Source organism: Phocoena phocoena, chromosome 2 (assembly GCF_963924675.1).
Source record: "Phocoena phocoena chromosome 2, mPhoPho1.1, whole genome shotgun sequence".
NCBI classification, from domain to species: domain Eukaryota; kingdom Metazoa; phylum Chordata; class Mammalia; order Artiodactyla; family Phocoenidae; genus Phocoena; species Phocoena phocoena.
Window position 1 is genome coordinate 31,403,945 of NC_089220.1, and position 23,028 is coordinate 31,426,972.

The window sequence follows — 23,028 nt, forward strand, 5'->3', positions numbered from 1 at the left end:
AAGGAACCAGTAAAAGTACCTATATAATAGTTCCCAAGAAGATCTTAATAGAGGAGGAATAAAATTTTGCCCTAGACTTTTGCAAGATATGGTTTGGCTCAATTAGCATGAATGTTTCTTCCTGTGTCACAGCCAACTGCCTAGTTCTTCTTAATGGTAAATTTGCAATTTCCATAGTACTTGTTATGTTTGACCTTTCTTTAAAAAAATAATTTATTTATTTTTGGCTGTGTTGGGTCTTCATTGCTGCGCATGGGCTTTCTCTAGTTGTGGTGAGCAGGGGTTACTCTTCGTTGTTTGTTGTGGTGCACGGGCTTCTCATTGTAGTGGCTTCTCTTGTTGCAGAGCACCGGCTCAGCACGTGGGCTTCAGTCATTGTGGCCCTCGGGCTCAGTAGTTGTGGCACACATGTGTGCTCTTCCCGGACCAGGTCTCAAACCCGTGTCCCCTGCATTGGCAGGTGGATTCTTAACCACTGCACCACCAGGGAAGTCCTGATTTTCGACTTTTAAATGATCATTTATGTTTTATCACTAAAACATCAATTTCTCTAGCTGTTCAATTTATTTACTGTAATAGAAGATAACTTGAAATTCTCATGTAATCCCTTTTATTTTCTTTTACACATGTTTTTATCTTCTGTCTCATCCCTAACATTAAATTTTTTCCCTTAATCTATTAATTGATTCTTTGTAATAACCAGCTTTTGGTTTTATTGATGCATTCTTCTGGTTTTGTTTGTTTTCCATTTCTTTTATTTTAGCTTTTCTTTTGACTAATTCTCTCTTTATACTTTCTCTTAGTTCTTTTTTTTTTTTTTTGTACGTCAGGTATTTATTTTCTGTCATCTTAAATAATAGGATTTCATATGAAATTTTTTCCTTTATCTTACTTGCCATATAACTTATAATTTCTATTTTGATACCCTTTTTGATTTGGGGGGTTATGCAAAGTAGTGTTACTAATAGTGTTATAGATCTTAAAAGTTCTCAACACAAGGAAAAATATTGTACCTATATGAGGTGATGAATGTTAACCAAATTTGTCATGGTAAACATTTCACAATATATATGTATATCTAGTTGTTATGTTGTTCACATTAATCTTATATAATGTTATGTGTCGATTTATCTCCATAAAATTGAAAAACATTTAAATTTTAAAAATAGTGTTATATGATTTTGAAGTGGTACTTTAGGAAGCCAATTTACTTTTGAGGTGTCAAGTTTTATTTATTTATTTATTTATGGCTGTGTTGGGTCTTTGTTTCTGTACGAGGGTTTTCTCTAGTTGTGGCAAGCGGGGGCTACTCTTCATCGGAGTGTGTGGGCCTCTCACTATCGCGGCCTCTCTTGTTGCCGAGCACAGGCTCCAGATGCGCAGGCTCAGTAATTGTGGCTCACGGGCCTAATTGCTCCACGGCATGTGGGATCTTCCCAGACCAGGGCTCGAACCTGTATCCCCTGCATTGGCAGGCAGATTCTCAACCACTGCGCCACCAGGGAAGCCCTCAAATTCTATTTTTATTGGATGTGCATTGTGTTTTGATGTATAGGAAACTTTATAGTACAATGACATTTGACTTTTTTCTTAAACCAGGGCAACTGATGTTACTCAAGCACTTAAAACACACATACAGTCAGGCCACTTTTTAATGGTTTCCTTTCCAAAAAATTTATCTTCAGATTAAAGTACACTTTACTTGCCCTGAATTCAAAGATTTGTCTTTACATTTCTAAATATGTTTTCCTGCAAAGGTTTTTTAACATAAATTTCAATAGATAAGATCCTGTTTCACCATTGACTTATATCACAAAAGCACACATTCACCTGCCCAAAAAGGAAGCCCTAGTTAGCTTAACTGACAGTATTCAGAAAGCTTTCAGATGGGCTTTAGTCCCACGGCAATTGGAAAGTTAGAAGTTTCCTGATTTGCTCTACCTCATGAAACTTATTTTTTTTGAATTTTTTAAAATTTTATTTATTTATTTATTTATTTATTTATGGCTGCATTGGGTCTTTGTCGCTGCACGTGGGCTTTCTGTAGTCGTGGCGAGCAGGTGCTACTCTTTGTTGTGGTGCGCGGGCTTCTCATGGCAGTGGCTTCTCTTGTTGCAGAGCACGGGCTCTAGGTGCACAGACTTCAGTATTTGTGGCTCACGGGCTCTAGAGCACAGGCTCAGTAGTTGTGGCGCATGGACTTAGTTTCTCCGTGGCATGTGGGATCTTCCTGGACCAGGGCTCGAACCCGTGTCCCCTGCATTGGCAGGCGGATTCTTAACCAGTGCACCACCAGGGAAGACCGAAACTTACTTTTAACCAAGGTAGTAAGTGTACTTCAAGACAATGCATTTAACTTTGAATTCCTTTTGCTTTCACTAATCTGTACAGAAGAGATCTCTAGCACTTTTGTATAGAAGAGTTACCTTTGATTCTCTGCAAAGTGTTATGCAGCAGATTTTGGTTTGGTTTAGGAATCAGTAATGGGGGATTCTTCACTGTATAGCATGGTATGGGAAACTCTTGCCACCTTTTCAGTTGCCATTTCATTTGTTCTTCCAAAAATTATGAATTATGGTTTAGGACTATGAAAAAAGTCATAGAGGACAGAAGTGTATTAGGCACAGTCCCATTCATCCCATAGCCTATACTCTATAAAAAGTAATAAGATATGGTACTTCCCTGGTGGTCTAGGGGTTAAGACTCAGCACTCCCAATGCAGGGGGCCTGGGTTCAATCCTTGATAACAGAACTAGATCCTGCATGCTGCAACTAAGAGCCCTGCACGCCACAACGCATATCTCACATGCCGCAACTAAGACCCAGCACAGATAAATAAATAAATAAATATTTAAATACTTGAAAAATAATAGGATAAAACATGAATTATTCTAAAACTAGATGTTAATGATCACTACCATAGGAGAAATATACAAAAAAGGGCAAAACAGTGAATTTCCTAGTTGAATAATGTAAAGTACTAATTTTAAGTGGTTTGAAATTGTACTGAATTGGAAACTGAGTAGCCAACTCTCTAGTTCTAGCTATAGAAATTAGATAGAATGGAGGGAAAAACTCCCTATCCCGTCCAGAAGGAGATCTTTGTGGAATGTTGACTTTGGGGTGTTAGAAAACCATTTAGGCTACTAGAAATGTAGCAGAAGTCACCCACACTGTGATAAAATTTGAAGCCAAGGTGAAAGTTGGGTTTACCCAGCAAAAGAGGATACAGCAATAGTTCTCATAGTGTAGTCCCTGGACCACCACCACTGGCAGCAGCATCTGGAAGCTTCTTAGAAAATCCAGTTTTTCAGGTCCCATTCCAGATCTACTGAATCAGAAACCTTGGGGATGGAACACAGCAATCTGTGTTTTGATAAAGTCTCCAGGGGATCCTGTGCACACTACAGTTTGAGAGTCACTGGGACAAATAAAAAAAATGGAATCTGTGTTTTGATAAAGTCTCCAGGGGATCCTGTGCACACTACAGTTTGAGAGTCACTGGGACAAATAAAAAAAATGGAAGAGAGCTAAAGACCCCAGTTGAAGGTTTATAAGGCTGAAGAAGACAAAAGGAAGTCTCAAAGTTGGAGAGGATCCATGGGAGCCAAACATTCATGGAAGCCATGGGAGCAGAGAATTTCAAGGAGGAGATAGTCAGTATTGTCAAATGTTATAGGAAGTTTAGTTCAAGTTGGGGCATTTGTACTAGTTCACAAATAGTACAAATGTTAACTGTTGTGCAAGCTTCTTAACCTTGCTGAGCCTCAGTTTGTGCACCTGTAAAATGAGTCTGGAATCATGCTCTTCCAAAATTTTAAGATTTTTAGCGAATTAAATTATATACTAGATGTCAATTATGAAACCAGATGATTCATGAAGTAAGCTTTCTGTACCACAGCCATTAAATTTGGCCATAGTTCTAAAACCTAACTTCAGTATTAAAGCTCTCAAAATTGGTGATATTTTTTTGTTTGTTTTTTTTGCGGTACGCGGGCCTCTCACTGTTGCGGCCTCTCCCGCTGCGGAGCACAGGCTCCAGACGCGCAGGCTCAGCAGCCATGGCTCACGGGCCCAGCCGCTCCGCGGCATGTGGGATCCTCCCAGACCGGGGCACGAACCCGTGTCCCCTGCATCGGCAGGCGGACTCTCACCCACTGCGCCACCAGGGAAGCCCCCGAGCTGCATTTTTGCACGCAAACTGCTATCAGTTTGTGGCCTGGAATTACAAACGAAAGCCCCCAGAACTCTAATCTGAAGTCTCACCCGTGGAGTGGACGCACCACCCGGGACCCTTCCCTACTGGGGCTCCGGATTGCTGTTACTCAGAACTTCCCAGCTTCTGTTTGGATCTGGAAGTAGGTGTTGGCCCAATCCAGTGATGCATGCCCTGTTCTATTTCTCTAATATTCTTATTCCTTTCCTTCTAATGATTGTATATTAAAATTAAGTTAAATCAGCTTTCTTTAAAGAGTGGATTAAAGCTGTTTATTTGTGTCAAATGAGTGGTAATTTTGCCAGCGAATCCAACGAACCTTAAAACTGAAAGCAGGCTTTCGGCAAAACATTTCTTAAGTGCTTAAATGCCCCCAATTTTTTATTTTTAACATCTTTATTGGGGTATAATTGCTTTACAATGGTGTGTTAGTTTCTGCTTTATAACAAGTGAATCAGTTATACATATACATATGTTCCCATATCTCTTCCCTCTTGCGTCTCCCTCCCTCCCACCCTCCCTATCCCACCCCTCTAGGCGGTCACAAAGCACAGAGCTGATCTCCCTGTGCTATGCGGCTGCTTCCCACTAGCTATCTACCTTACGTTTGTTAGTGTATATATGTCCATGACTCTCTCTCGCCCTGTCACAGCATACTTGTAATACCTACTATTTAGTTGCTCCTTCAAGATCATTTCAACGTTCTTAATAAGTGCTTATTTGGATGATGGAATAAATGGAAGATTGAAGACCTATATTCTCTTACATTGAATATATGCTTTATCTGATAAGGATAACAGATTATTAGCTATGGCATTACCTAGAATACATGTATATGATTTAATCCATTATTAACTATTCGTTGAGTGCCAGCCTTTATTGGAGTCAGCTCCATAAGGTGACATTTTATGTAGTGAAAAGGTAGGAAAAGGTCTGGACTTTTAGAACAGTGTCCTTGACATTTAAGATATGAGGAAAAGTTGGAGAATTAATACACTTGACTAACCTGGATGCTGTATGAGCTCTGAAGTATCAAAAGGAAGTGACTAAGGCGAGAGGCAATGCCATATACAAATTCTCGCACACTTCACAATATATTCTCTAATAAACCCTATGGCCCTATATGTTTCTGTCTCTTCACAGAGATGAATTAAACAAACAAACATACAACAAAAAGTGTAAGCCAAATAATTCAAAATAAAATACAAAGGAATCACAGCACTGAAGGAGACTATTCATAAACCATAGCAACCCTGTTCACAAGACCATCTCTGCAATCCTAAATTCTCCTGTATTCTACAACTGCTCCAGACTCTTTCCCATGAATCCAAATAATTTTCTCCCAGCAACTATGTAGTGTGACTTAACCTCTCAGGCTAAGTCTTCCCACCTTTCTTACTGCTCCAGTCCCCAGGTTTGCAAGGTATCTCTTTTTTGGAGAGACTGGAGTAGGGGAAGATTGGAAGAATAGGGGTAAGGGAAGGGATTAGCAGTCTTACTTTAATAAACCTTACCCTGATCACTTTAAAATCTTCCTGGTTCAGTTCAGGTGATACTTTGGGGGCGAGGGTTGATACATTTGCTCAGCCCCAGAACCCAAAACAAAACCCCAATGTTCAAATTCAAACCCTGAACTATTCTTTCCACTCTCCTTTTTTTCATCTTTCTTATGTACTGTTTGGACAACAATGACTTTGTACACCAAAACCGACAATACAGTGTGATAGAGCTCTGTGATATATTTTAGTCAAAGCCTAGTGGAGCTCTGAAGAGGAAATAATTTATATTGCCTGTGGAGTAAGGGAGGCTTCAAGAACCTGGTGTCCCTAAAGCTGCATCTGGAAGATGTGGAAGTTCATGCATTACTCAGTTAATATCTCCTCCAGGATGGAGCATAGAGTGAATGAAGAACAGTGGTAGTAAAGGCGGGCCAAAGTCATATTACAAATGCCCTTCAATTACTTGCTAAGAAAATTGGAGTGACTATTGTAGGAAGAAAAAAAGAGGAGAATCTCATCATTATCTATGTCTCTTAGATAACTGTCAGCAGTGTGGGAGATAGACTTGAGTTCATAATTAAGGTTTTGTTTTTGTTTTTTAAGTTTTTTGGCCACACCCATGGCATGTGGGATCTCAGTTCCCCCCACCAGGGATAGAACCGGCGCCCTCTGCATTGGAAGTGCAGAGTCTTAACCACTGGTCTGCCAGGGAAGTCCCTATAATTAAGGTTTTTGTTTGTTTCTGTTGTTGTTTTTGGGTCTAGATATGAGTGTTAACTAGATCAGCCTAAAGGCAGGAAGGAGGTCAGGAATTTCTTTTCAGGAGACACTTACGGGTGAATTTAATAGATGGAAAGATGATAAGGGATTAAACCAGGAATATTTCAGTGGCAATAGAGAGGCAGGGATAGATGGAAAGATTTCAGGGATAGCATGGGAAATGTGAGTCATGTCACCTGCACTCTATACTATTATGTAACCTCAAACACTTGACAGTTGAGGCTTCCTCTGACTCATCCTGGCAAATGGCACACATTGGGGGGAGGTCTGTTTCCCAAGCTACCCATGGTTCATTCGTGTGCCCATTAGATTGCCAGTCTCTTTAAGGCAGGGATCATATCTCTTCTTCTCTGTGTCCCACAGAAAGGTGTGCTGGATGGTTGATGAATGAGTGGAAACTAGACATTCATAAATGACTGAAGATTACACGCAACCTGGCAATAAAAGCACTAACATTAAAAGTTCACGGATAGCAAGACACCACACCAATTAACGTTAAACCTAAACTTTCACAGCACTTTTTCCCCCCATCTTTTTTAAGCTGGTAAACTACCCATCCCACACGTAACTATAGAGGCTAAAGTACTGGCTTCAAAGTAACTTTTTCAAACCTCATTTTATTAAGCTGATTTTATGTGCCAGGGAGTGTTCTAAGAAGAGACCCACAACACAGGAGGTAGGGGTTTCTATATCCTTTGACGGTTACTACAAACACGACGTAAGTCCCTAAGTCCCGATTGCAAACCAGCTTGTCGGACCAAACCTCTGACGCTCGAATTTCCGGGGGGAAGCGTGAGTATGTTACTACGGATCGATTGCTTTTGCCTGGCGGAGACCTATCTGGAAGGACTCTGCCCTGGGAGGCAAAGGAAAGGAGGTTAGTAAAGGACGTACTCCTCGGGAGGGACCCAGAGACGCTGAGATTCGGAAGGCCACGCTGGCCTGTTTGGCTGGGCATCCAAGCGGGTCGGAGAGTTCAGTCATGTTCGCCCACGCGGTGATGCGTGCCCTGCGCAAGAATAAGACCCTTCGCTACGGAGTTCCCATGTTGGTGAGCGCCGTGAGAAAAAGTGGGGGAGGGATTCCGGAAGGGGTGGGACCACAAGTCTGGCTGGAAGGAGAGTTCTGTGAAAGTGTAGCGCGTGCGACCCGGAACGGCAGTCTGGGCTAGGAAGGGGCGGGCGTTTAGGCCGTCCTAGTCTCGTAGTCTCTCCCCGCGCTGGTAGTGGGATCTCGAGTCCCCCTTTTACCTCTTTGGTAGTTACCTGGATGTGCTTCTGAGAGTGGTGTCAGAAGCAGATTGTATAACCCAAGTCTGGGTGATTACTAAACTTCCATCCTACCCCGCTCCGCGCCCGCCCGCCCCCAGCTACAGCTTGACGATACTCTGCATCATTGGAACTAGTTGTATTTACTTAATTTAACTGTATAATTTCGGGCATCTTCAGGTGTCAGCTTATTAGTTTGTGAACTGGCTTAATTCTTCCAGGCTTGTTATGAGTTAAATAAATCCTTGTGAATTGAATGAAGCACGTTGTAGCAGCCCTCAAAAGATGGTCGCTGAATTATAGTTGATATTTTTAAAGCACGTTGAAAGTAGTTTTGGTGTCTATTTCTTTGCATCTATTCCTACGCGGAGTTCCCAGAAGGTTGCATTCGTCTTGAAATTTAGATTGTTGTTGGCTTAACACAACACCAACCCGAGTTGGAATCCAGCGAGACCACTCCGTTTCTTTTCAGTTTGACCTTGGCAAGTTACTTTGCTTCAGCAAGCCTTGATGTCATAGTAAATGAAACAATTTAAATAAAAAGCATGTGGACAAAGTCCACTTTCTTTTAAATAGTTTATTACTTTGGTATGGATTTGGTACAGGTGAAGTTACTAGCTTTTGCATTTAAGCAGGACTAAAGGAAAGAAGTGACCTTAGAAAAGTAATGAGTTTTTTTACTCATCTTTGATGAATGCGGATTTCTTGCTCATCTTCGGAAACTCCTTTTTATCTATCTTTCTAAAAGTTTAAAGAAAGCTGTAAGACAATGTAGGTGATGGGGAATGTGTAAAAACTATCCTCCCTGTAGATTCCCCTGCCACAAAGTAGAGATCCATTCAAAAATACTGTGATTGTAGTCATTACGTTGAGGTCACCTGCATGTCCCACTGGAAGACAGTTTGATTTTGTTTCTTATCTTTCAAAATCATCAAAGCTAAGCTCTTAAAACCAGTAATATTAAAGTACCTTCTAAGGTTTCCCTCATTTGTTTTATTTCATGGAGTGGAGACTACCACAGTAGACTTCTTCCCAAGTGTATTTCTCTATACTGGTCTCTGTGTCTATATTGGACCTGTACTATACTGGACCTAGGTCTGTACTGTTTCAAAATATGGGTCCTAGACATATAACTACTTTTGTAGAGGAAAATGTTGAATTCAGTACTCTAAAACCCAATACTACTAGAAGGACCTCAAAAGATACGTCATCTTCATCATGTATCAGTCCAATATTCCATAATTACTACAGTATACTACTATACTTCAAGTTGAAATTATTTGCTCTCTTAGATAAATGTTAATGCTTGCTTCATAAGAATCTTTATTCAGCAACATACAGAAGAGGACTTAGAGTACCAGGTATAGGCCAATAATACTGTCCTTCCCTGCTCTCCCAAACCACTTGAAAAAGAGAATATATTTGTTGTCTCCCAAACCACTTGAAAAAGAGTATATTTGTTGACTACTGGTTTCTACATTCTAAAAAATTAGCCCATTTAATGTTTTCTGTTCAGGTGTTTTTAGTTTATTCAGTGTTTTGCAGCTATCATCACCACAGTCTAATTTTAGAACATTTTCATCACCCTAAGAGAAACACCATACTCAGTAGTAGCCACTTCCTGTTGTCCCCTACCCTTCTCCCATCCTAGTTAACCACTAATCTACTTTTGTCTATAGATTTCATAGAATAATACAACTTATGGTCTTTTGTGACTGACTTTGTTCACTTAGCATAATGTTTTCAAGGTTCATTCATGTAATGTATCAAAACTTCATTCTTTTTAATGGCTAATATTCCATCAGTTGGAATATTTATTTTTCATTGATGAACATTTAGGTTGTTTTCATTTCTTGGCTATTATGAATAATGGTGCTATGAACATTCATGTACGGATTTTTGTATGGATGTGTTTTCATTTCTCTTGAGTAAATACCTAGTAGTAGAAACGCTGGGTCATATGGTAACTCCATGTTTAACATTTTGAGGAACTGCCAAGCTATTTCCCAAAAACTACATCATTTTACGTTCCCACCAGCAATATATGAGGCTTCTGATTTTTCCATTCTTGCCAACAGTTGTCATTGTCCACTTTTTTTTTTAATTAAACCCTTACTAGTGGGTGTGAAGTGGTATCTCACTGTGGTTTTGATTTGCATTTCCCTAATGACTAATGATGCAGGACATTCGTTCATACAGTGATTATTGTTTATCTTTATATCTTCCTTGGGGAAATGTCTATTCAAGTCCTTTGCCCATTTTTAAATGGGGCTGTTCTTGTTTTTATTGGGCAGAGGTTTTCTTAAACACCTGGAAGCAGTAAGTTTCCCAGTGTTTGTCAAGGGGCTCTGTGTGCTTGATTGGGTATGCCTTCAGTACCCCAGGCAGGTTACACTCCGCCTTAAGCTGTTACTTCTTGCTTGCTCAGAGCCTCAAGGTTAGCCACAGGTGAGTGTTTAGGGCCTTCTCAGATCTCTCCTGAGCTCACACACTGCTGTGGGCACGTGGACAGTTCTGCTCATGTGCATGTCCTTCCAGAGTGTCAGGAATATGTTTGAGCTTTTCAGAGTCCTCTATGGACACCTTATGCCTCATATTTTCCTTTGAGTGTTTTGGTTAGACTATTCCTTGCCCTGTTATCTACCACCTCAGGCAGTATGCTGTTAAACAATGGCCTCTGAATTTTTTCAGCAAACACTTCCAGGGAGAAGTCTGTTTGCCCTAGTTGAGCTCCAAGTCAGGAAAACTAAAGGCAGCCTTGCGAGTGGGTCTTCCAGGGAACCACCAGACTGGTCAAATAATGAAAATTCTCAGGGAATAAGACTTCAAGGAGCTCCACCCCATTATGCCCCTTCCAGCGGTTACTGCTTTATATCATGATTTTAGACTGCTGGTTTTCATGTTTACCAAGGAGCGTGGGTCGAGTGGGAACAGGTAGGCTAAAAATGCCACCAAGCTTTCTGCTTTAACCGAGGTTGAGTCATTCTTCTTACAAAAATGTTCCCAACATCACTGCAGGCCTTTTTTAATTTCCAAAGTTCTGAAAAAGTAGATTTGACAACTTTTGCCAGTGTTCTCATTGCTTTAATGGAGAGGGTTTTTGGAGATTCTTACTCTGTTTCACTGATGTCACCTTTTTTGTTTTTTTTTTTTTTGTCTTTGCTGAAATTTTCTAATTTTTCACTTGTTTATTGCTCTTTGAGGCACTTTTATGATGGTTCCTTTAAAATCTTGCTAATGTCACTTGATAGTCTTTCCCAATTCAAGTTACTGTTTCCTGATTCTTGTAACAAGTGAATGTTTATTTTATCTTGGACATTCTGTATAGTATGTTAGGAAACTTTATATTCTCTTTAGGTCTTCTACTTTAGCAGCGGTCACCATGCTTGCGTTAAGCTTGTGGATAGAAGTTAATGTAGGTAGAGTAGACCAAACACTGTGCCCTGGGGGTACTCCAAGTTCAGAGGGTTGGGGTGTACAGGAGGGACCAATACAGGAGACTAAGAAGGGTTCTCAGTGAGGTAAAAGGAAAACAGGTTTAAGGGAAGAGAAGGAAAATGTGATCAACGGTGTCAAATTTTGCTCATGAAATAAGATGAGAGCAGAGAGTTAAACGTTGCATTTAGTAACATGGATGTCAGTGATGGTTGGAATGGGTCTAAGGGAAAGTGGAAAGAGCAGCAAGCATAGACAACTTGTTTGAGAAATTTTACTGCGGGTAAGAACAAAGAAATGGGATAATAACATGGGGAAGTAAGGTCTAGAGAAATTTGTTAAGATGGGAGAAATAGTAGCATTTTTTATGATGAATCATGCAGTGTGGTGAGCAAGATTTTTGATGAATCACTGCCCTTCGGTATATAAGATGGTTGGGATCTAGTGCAGAAATGAAGATATTTAGCTAGGAGTGTAGATACCACGGTAATGAGTGGTCGGTAGCGCAGTGCAATGTTGACACTAACTATGTAGCATTAGCACAGACTTCATAGATTAAGTGCACAGCTCTCCATAAAACTCCCCTCATCAGACACCAGCTGAAAGCTGTGCGATATTAGGCCACCTGTGCTTCTGATCAACTGGTTACAAATTCAGTGGTTCCTAATAGCCCCTCAGGTTCAATAATTCAGTAGAATGACTCACAGAACTCAGGATATCACTATACTTAGGATTATTGTTTTATCATAAAGGTTATGAATTAGGAACAGTTGAAAGAAGAGACCCTTAGGGCAAGGTCTGGGAATGTCCCAAAGGCAGAGTTTCCCTGTTTTCTCCCTGTGGAATCAGGGTATGCCACCATCTCAGCCCACTGATGTGTTCACCAACCAGGAAGCTCATCAAGAGGTTTTTATTGGGATTTTCATCATCTATGGTTGATTGTATCATTGGCTGTGTGACTGAACTCAATCTCCAGCCCCACCCTTTCCTCCTTGGAGGTCAGGAGGTCAGGTTGCTATCACATGGCTCAAGGGCCCCACCCTCTAGTCACATGGTTGATCATTCCAGCATGGCCAACCTCTATGCTGTGATTATGTAGGGACCCACAATGAGTCACCTCATTGGTATAAACTCAGCTGTGGTCCCAATAACAAAGATGCTCCTGTCACTCAGGAAATTCCAAATGAGTAGCTCCCTCCCAAGAACCCAGGACCAAGACCAGACAGATTCTTTATTATGTAACACGTGGGTATTGCGATGGCAGTGGTCCAGAAAAGAGATGATGGTGGACTAGAATATTAGAAGAAGATATAGTCAGAGATTGTCAGATTCAAGAAATATTTTGACAGAACTCAGTGATGGATTAGATGTGAGATAGGAATTAGAAGAGCTAAAGATGACTCCGGAGAAGCTGGCTTGAGTAATTGGATGAAAGTATTTGACCTTAATTTGGATGTGAATGATTGATTAGCAGCAGATTGGGGCAGAAAGTGTTGGGGTAAAAAATCAAGAATTTTTTCATGTTAATTTATATATACCTGTTAAACTTTCAAGTGGAGATGTCAGGTAGGAGGGCAGGTCTTCACTTCAGGGGAATGTTTCCCACTGAAACTGTACATTTGGAAGTTGTTAGGTTATAGAAGCTATTTAAATCCGTGGAACTGGATGGCATCACCTAGGGACTCTTTTGGTTGTGAATAGGTAAAAAAGGTGTGAAGACTGAGCCTTCTGGGATACTCCAACAATTTGAGATGGGAAGGTGAGGAAGAATGAGTAAAGGGAGGCTGAGAGGAGTTAGGAAAATCACAGGTGTGTCTTTTTGTCACCAACCGGGGTTCTTGGCCTGCCTTAATCAATAGATATTGATAAGAGGCCAGACAAGAAATTCAGGCAAGACTTTATTAGCAGGGGGGAGCGAAAACAGGTAACAGGTTCCCTCGCTCGCTCGAACCCCTAGGGTGGGGGCCAGCTGATTCCTTATATGGGGAGAGCGTAGGGATGTGTCCATGGGTGGGGCTAAAGGGGTGGCTTAGGTGGTCTGCCCACCCCTTTGTGGTGTTGAGTGTAGGGGGCATGTGCAGTACCCTGCTTTTACTCCTGACACCGTGTTTTTGCTCCCGGCTCTTCAGAAGTGGCAGTTGGGTTTTTGGTCTTTTTGTATCTTGTTGTGCATAATTTGTCCCAACTGTGCATGTTTGCAGTAATTTTTAGTCCCTTATACTTTCTTTGCATTTTGTTGCTGGAGGAGAAGTTTGTCCAGGTGCAAGCACTGCAGCAAAGGGTCCCAGGTCCCAGGTCCCAGCGTGTCTCATTTTCATTGAAACCAAGAGACAAAAAAGTTACTTTACTTATACAAAGAATGATTACATATTGACATTGGAAGTATTAGCTGGTTATATATAACAGATATTTTTCCTGGTTTCTTGTCTTTTGATTTGATGTCATTTTTGTTTTATTTATTTGCAGATAAGAGACTAAATTTTTATGTGGTCAGATTTATTGGGTTTTTAAATTCATAGCCTCAAGGTTTTGTTGGTATTCCAACTTCAAAATTATAGAATTTTATATTTTACAGTGTTTTTATCTGTTTGTATTACTTTAATTGGTAATATTAATATATTGATGGTAGGGATCAAACTTAATTTTTTTCCAAATTGCTAAACTTACAGCTTGAGGATGAGAGTGAACCCATTAGATTATCGGAGGAGATGCTAAAGCAGCAATGGCAATTCATGGGCTCTTTTAAGGTGTACCACATACTGAGAAGGGTAACACATTTCATGAGATTGTTTTATCACTTGGTTAGAAAATGGAGAAAAATGCTCTCTAATTGGCCTATTTTGCAAAATCATAAAATTGAAAGAATTCTAGTCTTGAAGAAGCAAGGCCAGGATTTATTCCTGGATTTACCCATTACAATCACGGGCAAGTCATTTAGTTCGCTGTGCTTTTATTTCCTCATCTATTAAGTGTATGTTTTTTTCCCCTAGCTCATAGGTCTTTTGTAAGAATCAACTAATATAATGCTTCTGATGGTGATATTTAAATAAGGTCAAGTACAGGTGGGGGTAATGATTTTGGTATTTGCTCATGTGCTAAAATGTTTCCCAGTGATAGTGTGAGAAGATGAATGGTAACTCACCAGGGAAAATAATCTATAAGATTTTGTATAATCTACCACTGTTGGTGTTCAGATAAGTAATGTATAGATAGACTGAATTCTGCCCTTCTATTTTGTTTAATCGTTTCCCTGTCTTGTTTCAGTTGCTGATTGTTGGAGGTTCTTTTGGCCTTCGTGAGTTTTCACAAATCCGTTATGATGCTGTAAAGATTAAAGTAAGAACTGTCATTGGTGTTTGACATGTGTACATGTATGTTCTGGTTTATGAGAGACGAATATTCAGTAAACTAAGCTGTCTTGAGTTTTATCTTGCTTTTTTATGACTGATATATGGGGACTTCCCTGGCGGTGCAGTGGTTAAAACTCTGCTCTTCCAATGCAGGGGGCATGGGTTCAATCCCTGGTCAGGGAACTAAGATCCCACATGCTGCATGGTGATGCCAAAAAATAAAATAACTAACTAACTAAATAAATAAATATAATAAAAATAATACAAACAGCTGTTTAAGAAAAAAGACTGATATATGATCTTTGGACTCTTTAAAAAAATTTTTTTATACAATTTCTAAAGGTTACTTTCCATTTACAGTTATTACAAAATATTGGCTATATTCCCTATGTCACACATTATATCCTTGAGCCTGTCTTACACCCAACAGTGTGTACTGCCTATGCCTTCACCCCTGTTGCCCCTCCCCCCTCCCCACTGGTAACCTCTAGTTTTTTATATTTGTGAGTCTGCTTCCTTTTTTGTTGTATTCACTAGTTTGTGATATTTTTTAGAATCCACATATACGTTATCATACAGTATTTATCTTTCTCTGATTTATTTCACTTAGCATAATGCCCTCCAAGTCCATCCATGTTGCTGCAAATGGCAAAATTTCATTCTTTTTTTTATGGCTAAGTAAAACATACGTGTGTGTGTGTGTATATATGTATATATATATATACATATATACACACACACACAGACACACACACATCTTTTTTTTTTCTTGCAAATTATGTTTTTTTTTTTAAGATCTTTATTGGAGTATAATTGCTTTACAATGGCATGTTAGTTTCTGCTGTATAACAAAGTGAATCAGCTATACATATACACATATCCCCATATCTCCTCCCTCTTGCGTCTCCCTCCCACCCTCCCTATCCCACCCCTCTAGGTGGTCACAAAGCACCGAGCTGATCTCCCTGTGCTATGCAGCTGCTCCCCACTAGCTATCTATTTTATGTTTGGTAGTGTATATATGTCCATGACACTCTCTCACTTTGTCACAGCTTACCCTTCCCCCTCCCTAGATCCTCAAGTCCACGCTCTAGTAGGTCTGACACACATCTTCTTTATCCATTCATCTGTTGATGGACACTTAGGTTGCTCCCATATCTTGGCAACTGTAAGTGATGCTGCTGTGAACATTGGGGTGCATGTATCTTTTTGAATCAGTGTTTTGTTTTTTTTTTGATACATACACAGGAGTGGAATTTTGGGGTCATATTGTAGTTCTATTTTTAGTTTTTTGAGAACCCTCCATACTGTTTTCCACAGTGGCTGCACCAATTTACATTCCCACCAACCGTGTAGGAGGGTTCCCTTTTCTCCACATCCTCACCAACAATTTGTTGTGTTCTTTTGATGGTAGCCATCCTGACAGGTGTGAGATGATATCATGTATACTCAACTAAGCAGCAGTCTGAGTTTTATCTTGCTTTTCAAGGCTGATATATGATCTTTGGGCTCTTTCTTACTCTTTAAAATAACGTTAATGATCACATGGAAGTGAATCATGAAATGTAAAGAATTTAGTTATCTTTCTCCTCACTCACTAGAAACTTTGCAGTTCTGTTAGCTTTTTCCCATAAAATATGCTCTGGTGTAGCCATTTTTAGGATCTAGAAGGGACTAAAGAACAGGGGACAATAATTTCACTCCATTTTATTATTCTAATTGTAAATTAGCTACTTTGTATTAATACCAGTAAATTATAAGTTATATTGATGTGTATCTTTAGTAATTAATACTAAAAGAAAGGAAAATTATCTTTCATTATAGTGATACCTATCTTTTCATAGCGATCCTTTTAACACGTATGCATTTGTGGTAGGACTATAGTGGTTCCTGCGTAGATATATTACTGTCTTTATTTTTACAGGTGAGGAATCTGAGTCTCAGAGAGCTTAAGTAACTTGCTTAAGGTCATGTGGCTATTTAGGGCTAGAACTAGGATTCCCACCTCTATGATTACACAATTACTGTCAAATTCAGGTCTGTTGTTACAGAACAATTCTGGTTAATTCATTCAGAAGTATGTAGCTTTTGTTTGTGGCACACATCTGATATTTGAGGGTTTTTTCCTGAGTACAGGTGACCCTTGAACAACAGGGGTTTGAGCTGTGCTGGTCCACTGATACCCAGATTTTTTTCAATAAATACTACAGTACTACACGATCTGCTGTTGGTTGAATCCACGGATGCAGAACTCGCAGATATGGCATGGCGGGCCAACTGTTATTTATTGAGGAAAATCCTTGTATAAGTGGACCCTCGAGGTTCAAACTCGTGTTTTCAAGGGTCAGGTGTATTTCATTAGCAGACCTCAGTAACGTTGGTGGGACAGTATTAAAGGCCTATTCAATTTTTTCAGTTAATTTTATGGTTTAAGAGAAATACAAGTCATGGACATATACACACTAACAAACGTAGTAAGGTAGATAGTTGGGGGGAAGCAGCCGCAAGGCACAGGGATATTAGCTCGGTGCTTTGTGACAGCCTGGAGGGGTGGGATGGGGAGAGTGGGAGGGAGGGAGACGCAAGAGGGAAGACATATGGGAACATATGTATATGTATAGCTGATTCACTTTGTTATAAAGCAGAAACTAACACACCATTGTAAAGCAATTATACCCCAATAAAGATGTTTAAAAAAAAAAAAAAAGAGAAATACCAACGCTAGCTAGTCTTTTTATTATTTTTTTTTTTTGTGGTACGCGGGCCTCTCAGCGCTGCGGCCCCTCCCGCCGCGGAGCACAGGCTCCGGACGCAAAGGCCCAGTGGCCATGGCTCATACGCCCAGCCGCCCTGCGGCATGTGGGATCCCCCCGGACCGGGGCACGAACCCGCATCCCTTGCACCGGCAGGCGGACCCCCAACCACTGCACCACCGGGGAAGCCCTAGCTAGTCTTAAAGACAGTAGGTATTAGAAAAAATAGCAAATTTAAAAGGAATATATACTTTCTGTGAGGGAATAGAGCAATTATAACTGAGTTTTAAAGTTTCTGTTAGCATTCCAATTATTTTATTAAGGAATTTTTTCCCTTTTGCTTTAAGATGAAAGTTATAATAATCTGACTTTTAGAAATGGGATGGCATGTACATATTTGAAAAATAATTGAATATTTGTCATGTGTTTATCATATGTTTGATCCTACAGATGAAGATTCAAGAAACTGGTTCTTATAAAGTTTATAGCATCATCGAGGCTGGGAGACATCTAATATAAAAGTGTATCCAAACATACAATATAACAATGCCCAGTGAAATGCTGTATTAGAACTCTGCATAAAACATTACTAGAACTTCAAGGAGAAGCATACGGTTTAGACTTGGGAAAGGGGTATCAGAGAAGGTCTGCTAGAGGTGTCAACCTTTGAATTAAGGTTAAGAATGAGTAAGAGTTAGCTAAATGATGGAAATGATTAGTATTATATAACATAGAGTGGCTAACATAGAGGGGAGATTGGGGGAGCAAGATAGGAGGTAGGAGATTGTTTCAACTGGAGATGCAGAGACCTGTTAAGACACTTTGGCAGTAGAGTATAGGTGAACAATAATGGAATCTGAAATAAAACATTTGCAATGAAGATAGAAATGAACGCGTTCCAGAAAAATTTTTAGCAGCAAATTGATAGTGATATAATATTAAAAGCTGAATAAATATCAGATGACTTGAGGCTTTGCTTTTGAGGACTGGGTAAATTTTTGTAGCAAGAGAGAGTGAGGGAGATTGCAGTAACAGAAGAGGTCTAGACGAGGGGGTCGAAGTAAAGAGAACAAAGGTGGGAGAAATGAGGCTGATTGAAATTAAGAGGATGAGATTGGTCAAGGTCTATGGAAGGAGGCTGAGAGGACAGAGTTGAGGTGAGGAGGATCAGAGAACAAGACCTACTGAGACTGAGACGTCCAGGTTGGTTGACGTTGAGAAGTCAGACTCAGGTGAAGTCAAGAGTCAGTGTTTAGGTGAGGTTGAGTTCAAATAAGGTTGAGAGGGTAAGGTGGACTAAATTTGAGAGGAATTGAGAAGGTAAGATTGGTTGAGGCTGACAGCTGTTACAAGGGTTGAGAGGTTGAAATTAAGGAGGAGTCGAGGGAAAGATTGCTGAGGTCAAGGGCTGGGGGTCAAGACTGTGGTTGAGAGGACAAATTCAGTTAAGAAAGATCAAGGATAAGTACAGCTGAGAAGTTTTGAGGAGGGTGGAAAAAGACGGTATTGATTCAGAGTGACTAGCCGTTTTAGGTTACCTGGAGCTGTCCTGATTTTAGGACTGAAAATCCAGTGTCCCAGGATGTAAAAATTCCTGCTCTTCAGTTGTGGGTATGGAAGGTTGAAAGGAAAGTACAGAACCCATGAGGCGGGCTTAAACAAATAAGCTGAAAGCAATAGCTTTCAATTTCTAGTGTGAAATAGATATGACGTAGCTCATCTGCCTTCATTATGGCTGTTGCTCTTTTTTTCTCCTGACTCCTAATGCTAACAGCTGTGGATCCACGGTAATAGATTATCTGCTTTTGCATCACTCCAAGTAATATGATTTAAGTGTACGATTAAGTGCACTGTAATCCTGAGCATTCACAGCCTTTTTTTTTAAACCTTTGCTTGACTGTTGTAGTTTGTAAAGAAATAGTGCTTGTTTCATTTTTTCCCTTTTAAACAACTTAGGTTGTTTCCATGTCTTGGCTATTGTGAACAATGCTGTAGTGAACATGGGGTGCAGATACCTCTTCAAGATAGTGATTTCATTTCCTTCAGATAAATACCCAGAGGTGAAATCCCTGGGCCATATGGTAGCTCTATTTTCCGTTTTTTGCAGGAATCTCCATAGTGTTTTCCACAATAGCTGTACAAATTTATATTCCCACCAACAGTGCACAAGGACTCCCTTTTTCCACATCCTCTCCATCAGTTGTCATTTCTTGTCCTTTTGGTAATGGCCATTCTGACAGGTGTGAGGTGGTATCTCACTGTGGTTTTGATTTGCATTTTCCTGATGATTAGTCATGTTGAGCATCTTTTCATGTACCTGTTGGTCACCTGTATGTCGTCTTTGGAAAAATGTTCTGATCCTCTGCCCATTTTTTAAGCAGATTTTTTTTTTGGAGGGGGTGCTACTGAGTTGTATGAGTTCTTTATATATTTTGGATATTAACCTTTTATGAGTTATATGATTTGCACTTATTTTCTTTCATTCAGTAGGTTGCCTTATCGTTGTGTTGATTGCCTTTTCCTCCCCCCAGTATTATGTATGTGAAATTCATCTCTATTTTAGCTCTAAATTCAGGGTCAGCAAGCTTTTCCTGTAAGGAGCCAGGTAGTAAGTGTTTTAGGCTTTGTGAGCTACACTCTTCCACAACTATTGAAATCTGGTGTTGTATCATAAAAGCAGCCATGGACAAAAACAAATGAGCATGGCTGTGTTCAAATAAAACTTTACTGACAAAAATGGATATTAGACTAGATTTGGTCCATGGGCCATAGTTGCTGACCCCATGATTTTTTCATTGCTGTATGGTATTCCACTAATTATACCATAATTTATTTATCCATTTTACTCTTAGATATTTGAGTTGCTTGGCAGTTTTGGTTACTGAAAATAATGTTGCTGTGAACATTCTTGTATATTTTTCTTGCTGCATGTGTGCAAAAAAGGAATTGCTGGATTATCACCTTTATTTGATAATTTCCAAACTGTTTTTCAGAGTGATTGAATCAATTGTAGGGAAGAAAAAATAATTTTCCCTTTACCCTTCTACATTCTTGTCTGAGATCCTTTGATAATAAAATACAGATTAATAAGAGAAAAACAAACAGAAGTTTAATAACATGTATACCTCTTGTATACATGGGAGATACCCAGGAAAAGTGAGTAAAACTTTTCCCACCACCACCTTAAATACTATCTTAAGACAGAAGGATGTTGGAGGGGGAGGGCAGTTATGAGAGGTTACTGGGAAAAGCACAGTAAAAGGGTAAGGTTGTTACACAGATTTAAGTGGGTACCTTCTCGATTGGTAGAAGTTTCTTGTGATTTAGAATCATCGTTCTGTTCCTGATACTAAAAGGGAGATACTTATAAATGGAGATTTCCTTTATAAATGTATGTGTCACTCACAAAAGTATAACTTGTACTGGTTTTCAGAGCTTGCGCGTCTGGTGTTTCCTAAAAGCAATCAGCTCAAGATAATCCTTATGCCAAAGAGACATATTTTGGGGTGTCATATTCTGCTTCCCTTCACATTCTGCACTGCTGCTTTAAAACAAAGAATGTCGTCCTCAATCCAGTTCTGTAGGTGATCTTGGGTGGCCTTGGACTGCAGGGGCTTGAAGCAGGATTTCGGTTCCCTGGCCAGAGACTGAACTCAGGCTGTGGCAGTGAGAGCGCTGAATCCTAGCCACTAGGCCAGTGGCCAGTCGGCTCTGTGGAAGTGAATTTCCACAAAGAGGTGGAAAATAGTGAAACAAATAAAGTGTTTATTAGGAGGAAAAAGAGTATGTGTGAAAAAACTTAACACAGGTGGACTCAGAAAGAGTCGCACCCTCGTGGTAGTTTGAATCACTTACACGGGCATTTCTTCTGGGTTTCCTCTGGCCAGTCATCTTGCCTTTGCCTGGCTTTGAGTCCATATTTGTTTATGTCAGGGTCCTCCCCTGTGTGCACACGCATCTCTTAGCCAAGATGGATTCTAGCGAAGAGGGCCATGGGTAGGTTAACATCACTTACTGTGGGGTGACGCCCCCTCCCTTTTTGACCCCCAAGGAGCCTTTCTGCGCATGCATAGTCGGGAAGGTCTCCTTGACCTCGAGAATGAGAGATACGTGGTCTCTTTATCTTTTATCTGGGCAGGGCTCAGCTCCTCCTTGCTCCTGTCCCCCAACGGGACAGTCTTGAGCTGCTCAGCCTGGGGCCCATCTGTCTCCTGCCTCACAGGAATCAAGTCATTAGCCACTACAGTCACTGACCTTACCATACGCCCTGAAAGGAATTCAAGACAAAGAACAGGATGAGACACTCTGCTTTGGCAAAACAGGCCCTTAGTTAGATATATTTTGGAAAAAAATTTTTATGAACCTGGATTCTTGCATCTTCCCATACTCAGAAGAGCACTAAAATCATTGACTGAGATGTCTCTTCCTCACGACTAGCAATAGCCTTCTACCGAGATGTATGCTTGATTGCACGTATTCCTTAGTCATACATGTACTCTCTATATATACTAGCCTCTTCCCCTACCTCTTCAGAGCAGTTCTTCAGATTTATCTGGGAGGTTGTCTCCTGGGCTATAGTCCTCAACGAGACACTGGATACTCAACCGAGAGCTCTTATATTGTGCGTTTTTCTTTCAGTCAACACTGCTAACAGTTTTTTGTACCCCAGGCTCCAAATACTTGCCAATACTTGCTATTATAGGTTGGGGTATTTTTCCTCATTTTGTTTTTTAAAGCTATTTTGGTGGGTGTGTTATGAATTGTTACCTAATTATGTGATGAATTTGAAATTTTCGTGATGATGAAACTGAGTCCCCCTAAAAGTTCCTGTATTGAGTTTGATTAATCTCTCTATCCAGAACTCTATTCCCTTTCTTGTCCCATCTGACCTCAATCTTGAGCTAACTGAACACTAATCAACCAGAGTCAGATGACTAAAAAATTGCCGTTGATAGTGACATTATTAATGTACTAAAATTGCTATTATAGATATCATCATTAATGTAGAACCTCAGGTTGTTTCTCTAGGGCAAGAGTAGCTCACAGACCCCTGAGCCATGGACTGCCTGGGCAGAGAATCATAAACAAACACATCCTGACTCTCAAAACTGCAATTAAGGAGATGATTAATTCCATCTTCTTTTGTAATATATGCTTGTAATGTGATGAATTTCCTTTTAAGCATGGCCATGGCTATGTCATGAAAGTTTTAATATGTAATATATTCATAATCAATCAAATTAAATTTGTTTTTATTTATCCGTGAGCTATTTAGAAGTGGTTTTCCTTAACTTATAAACATAGGGAGTTTTCTAGTTACTGTTTTTTATTGATTTCTAACTTGAGTGTGTTGTAATCAAAGAAAATTTTCATTGAGTTCTTTCTTTTGATATTTGTTGAGACTGGCTTTATGAGCTAACACATGATCAGTCTGTATGAATGATGTATGCTTGTTGGGTACATAATAAAAGTATGTTGTTGGGTACATACTAAAAGTTTATACATCCATTTGGTCAAGTTTGTTATTTGTGTTTTTTCAAATTTCTGTGTTTTTGACGTTTTATATCTTCTCTTACCAATAGAATTGTGTTAACATCTCTCATTATGACTGTTTGCCTATTTCACCGTGCTTTTAGGTACATATAATTTCAGAATTATTATGTCTTCGGTGAATTGAATTTTCATTGTAATGAAACTTTGCATGGTAATAATGCTTTTTCCCCTTAC

General features: G+C 39.9%; 1 protein-coding gene across 1 annotated transcript in view; it reads left to right on the forward strand.

The window, feature by feature from the left end:
* COX16 (cytochrome c oxidase assembly factor COX16) overlaps nt 1-23,028 on the forward strand; it is a 73,519-nt gene that overhangs the window by 39,656 nt on the left and 10,835 nt on the right. The window contains exons 4-5 of the mRNA XM_065871663.1: nt 7,343-7,546; nt 14,463-14,534. Of these exons, the coding sequence (XP_065727735.1) occupies nt 7,343-7,546; nt 14,463-14,534 (276 nt within the window). The remainder of the gene's footprint in view (nt 1-7,342; nt 7,547-14,462; nt 14,535-23,028) is intronic.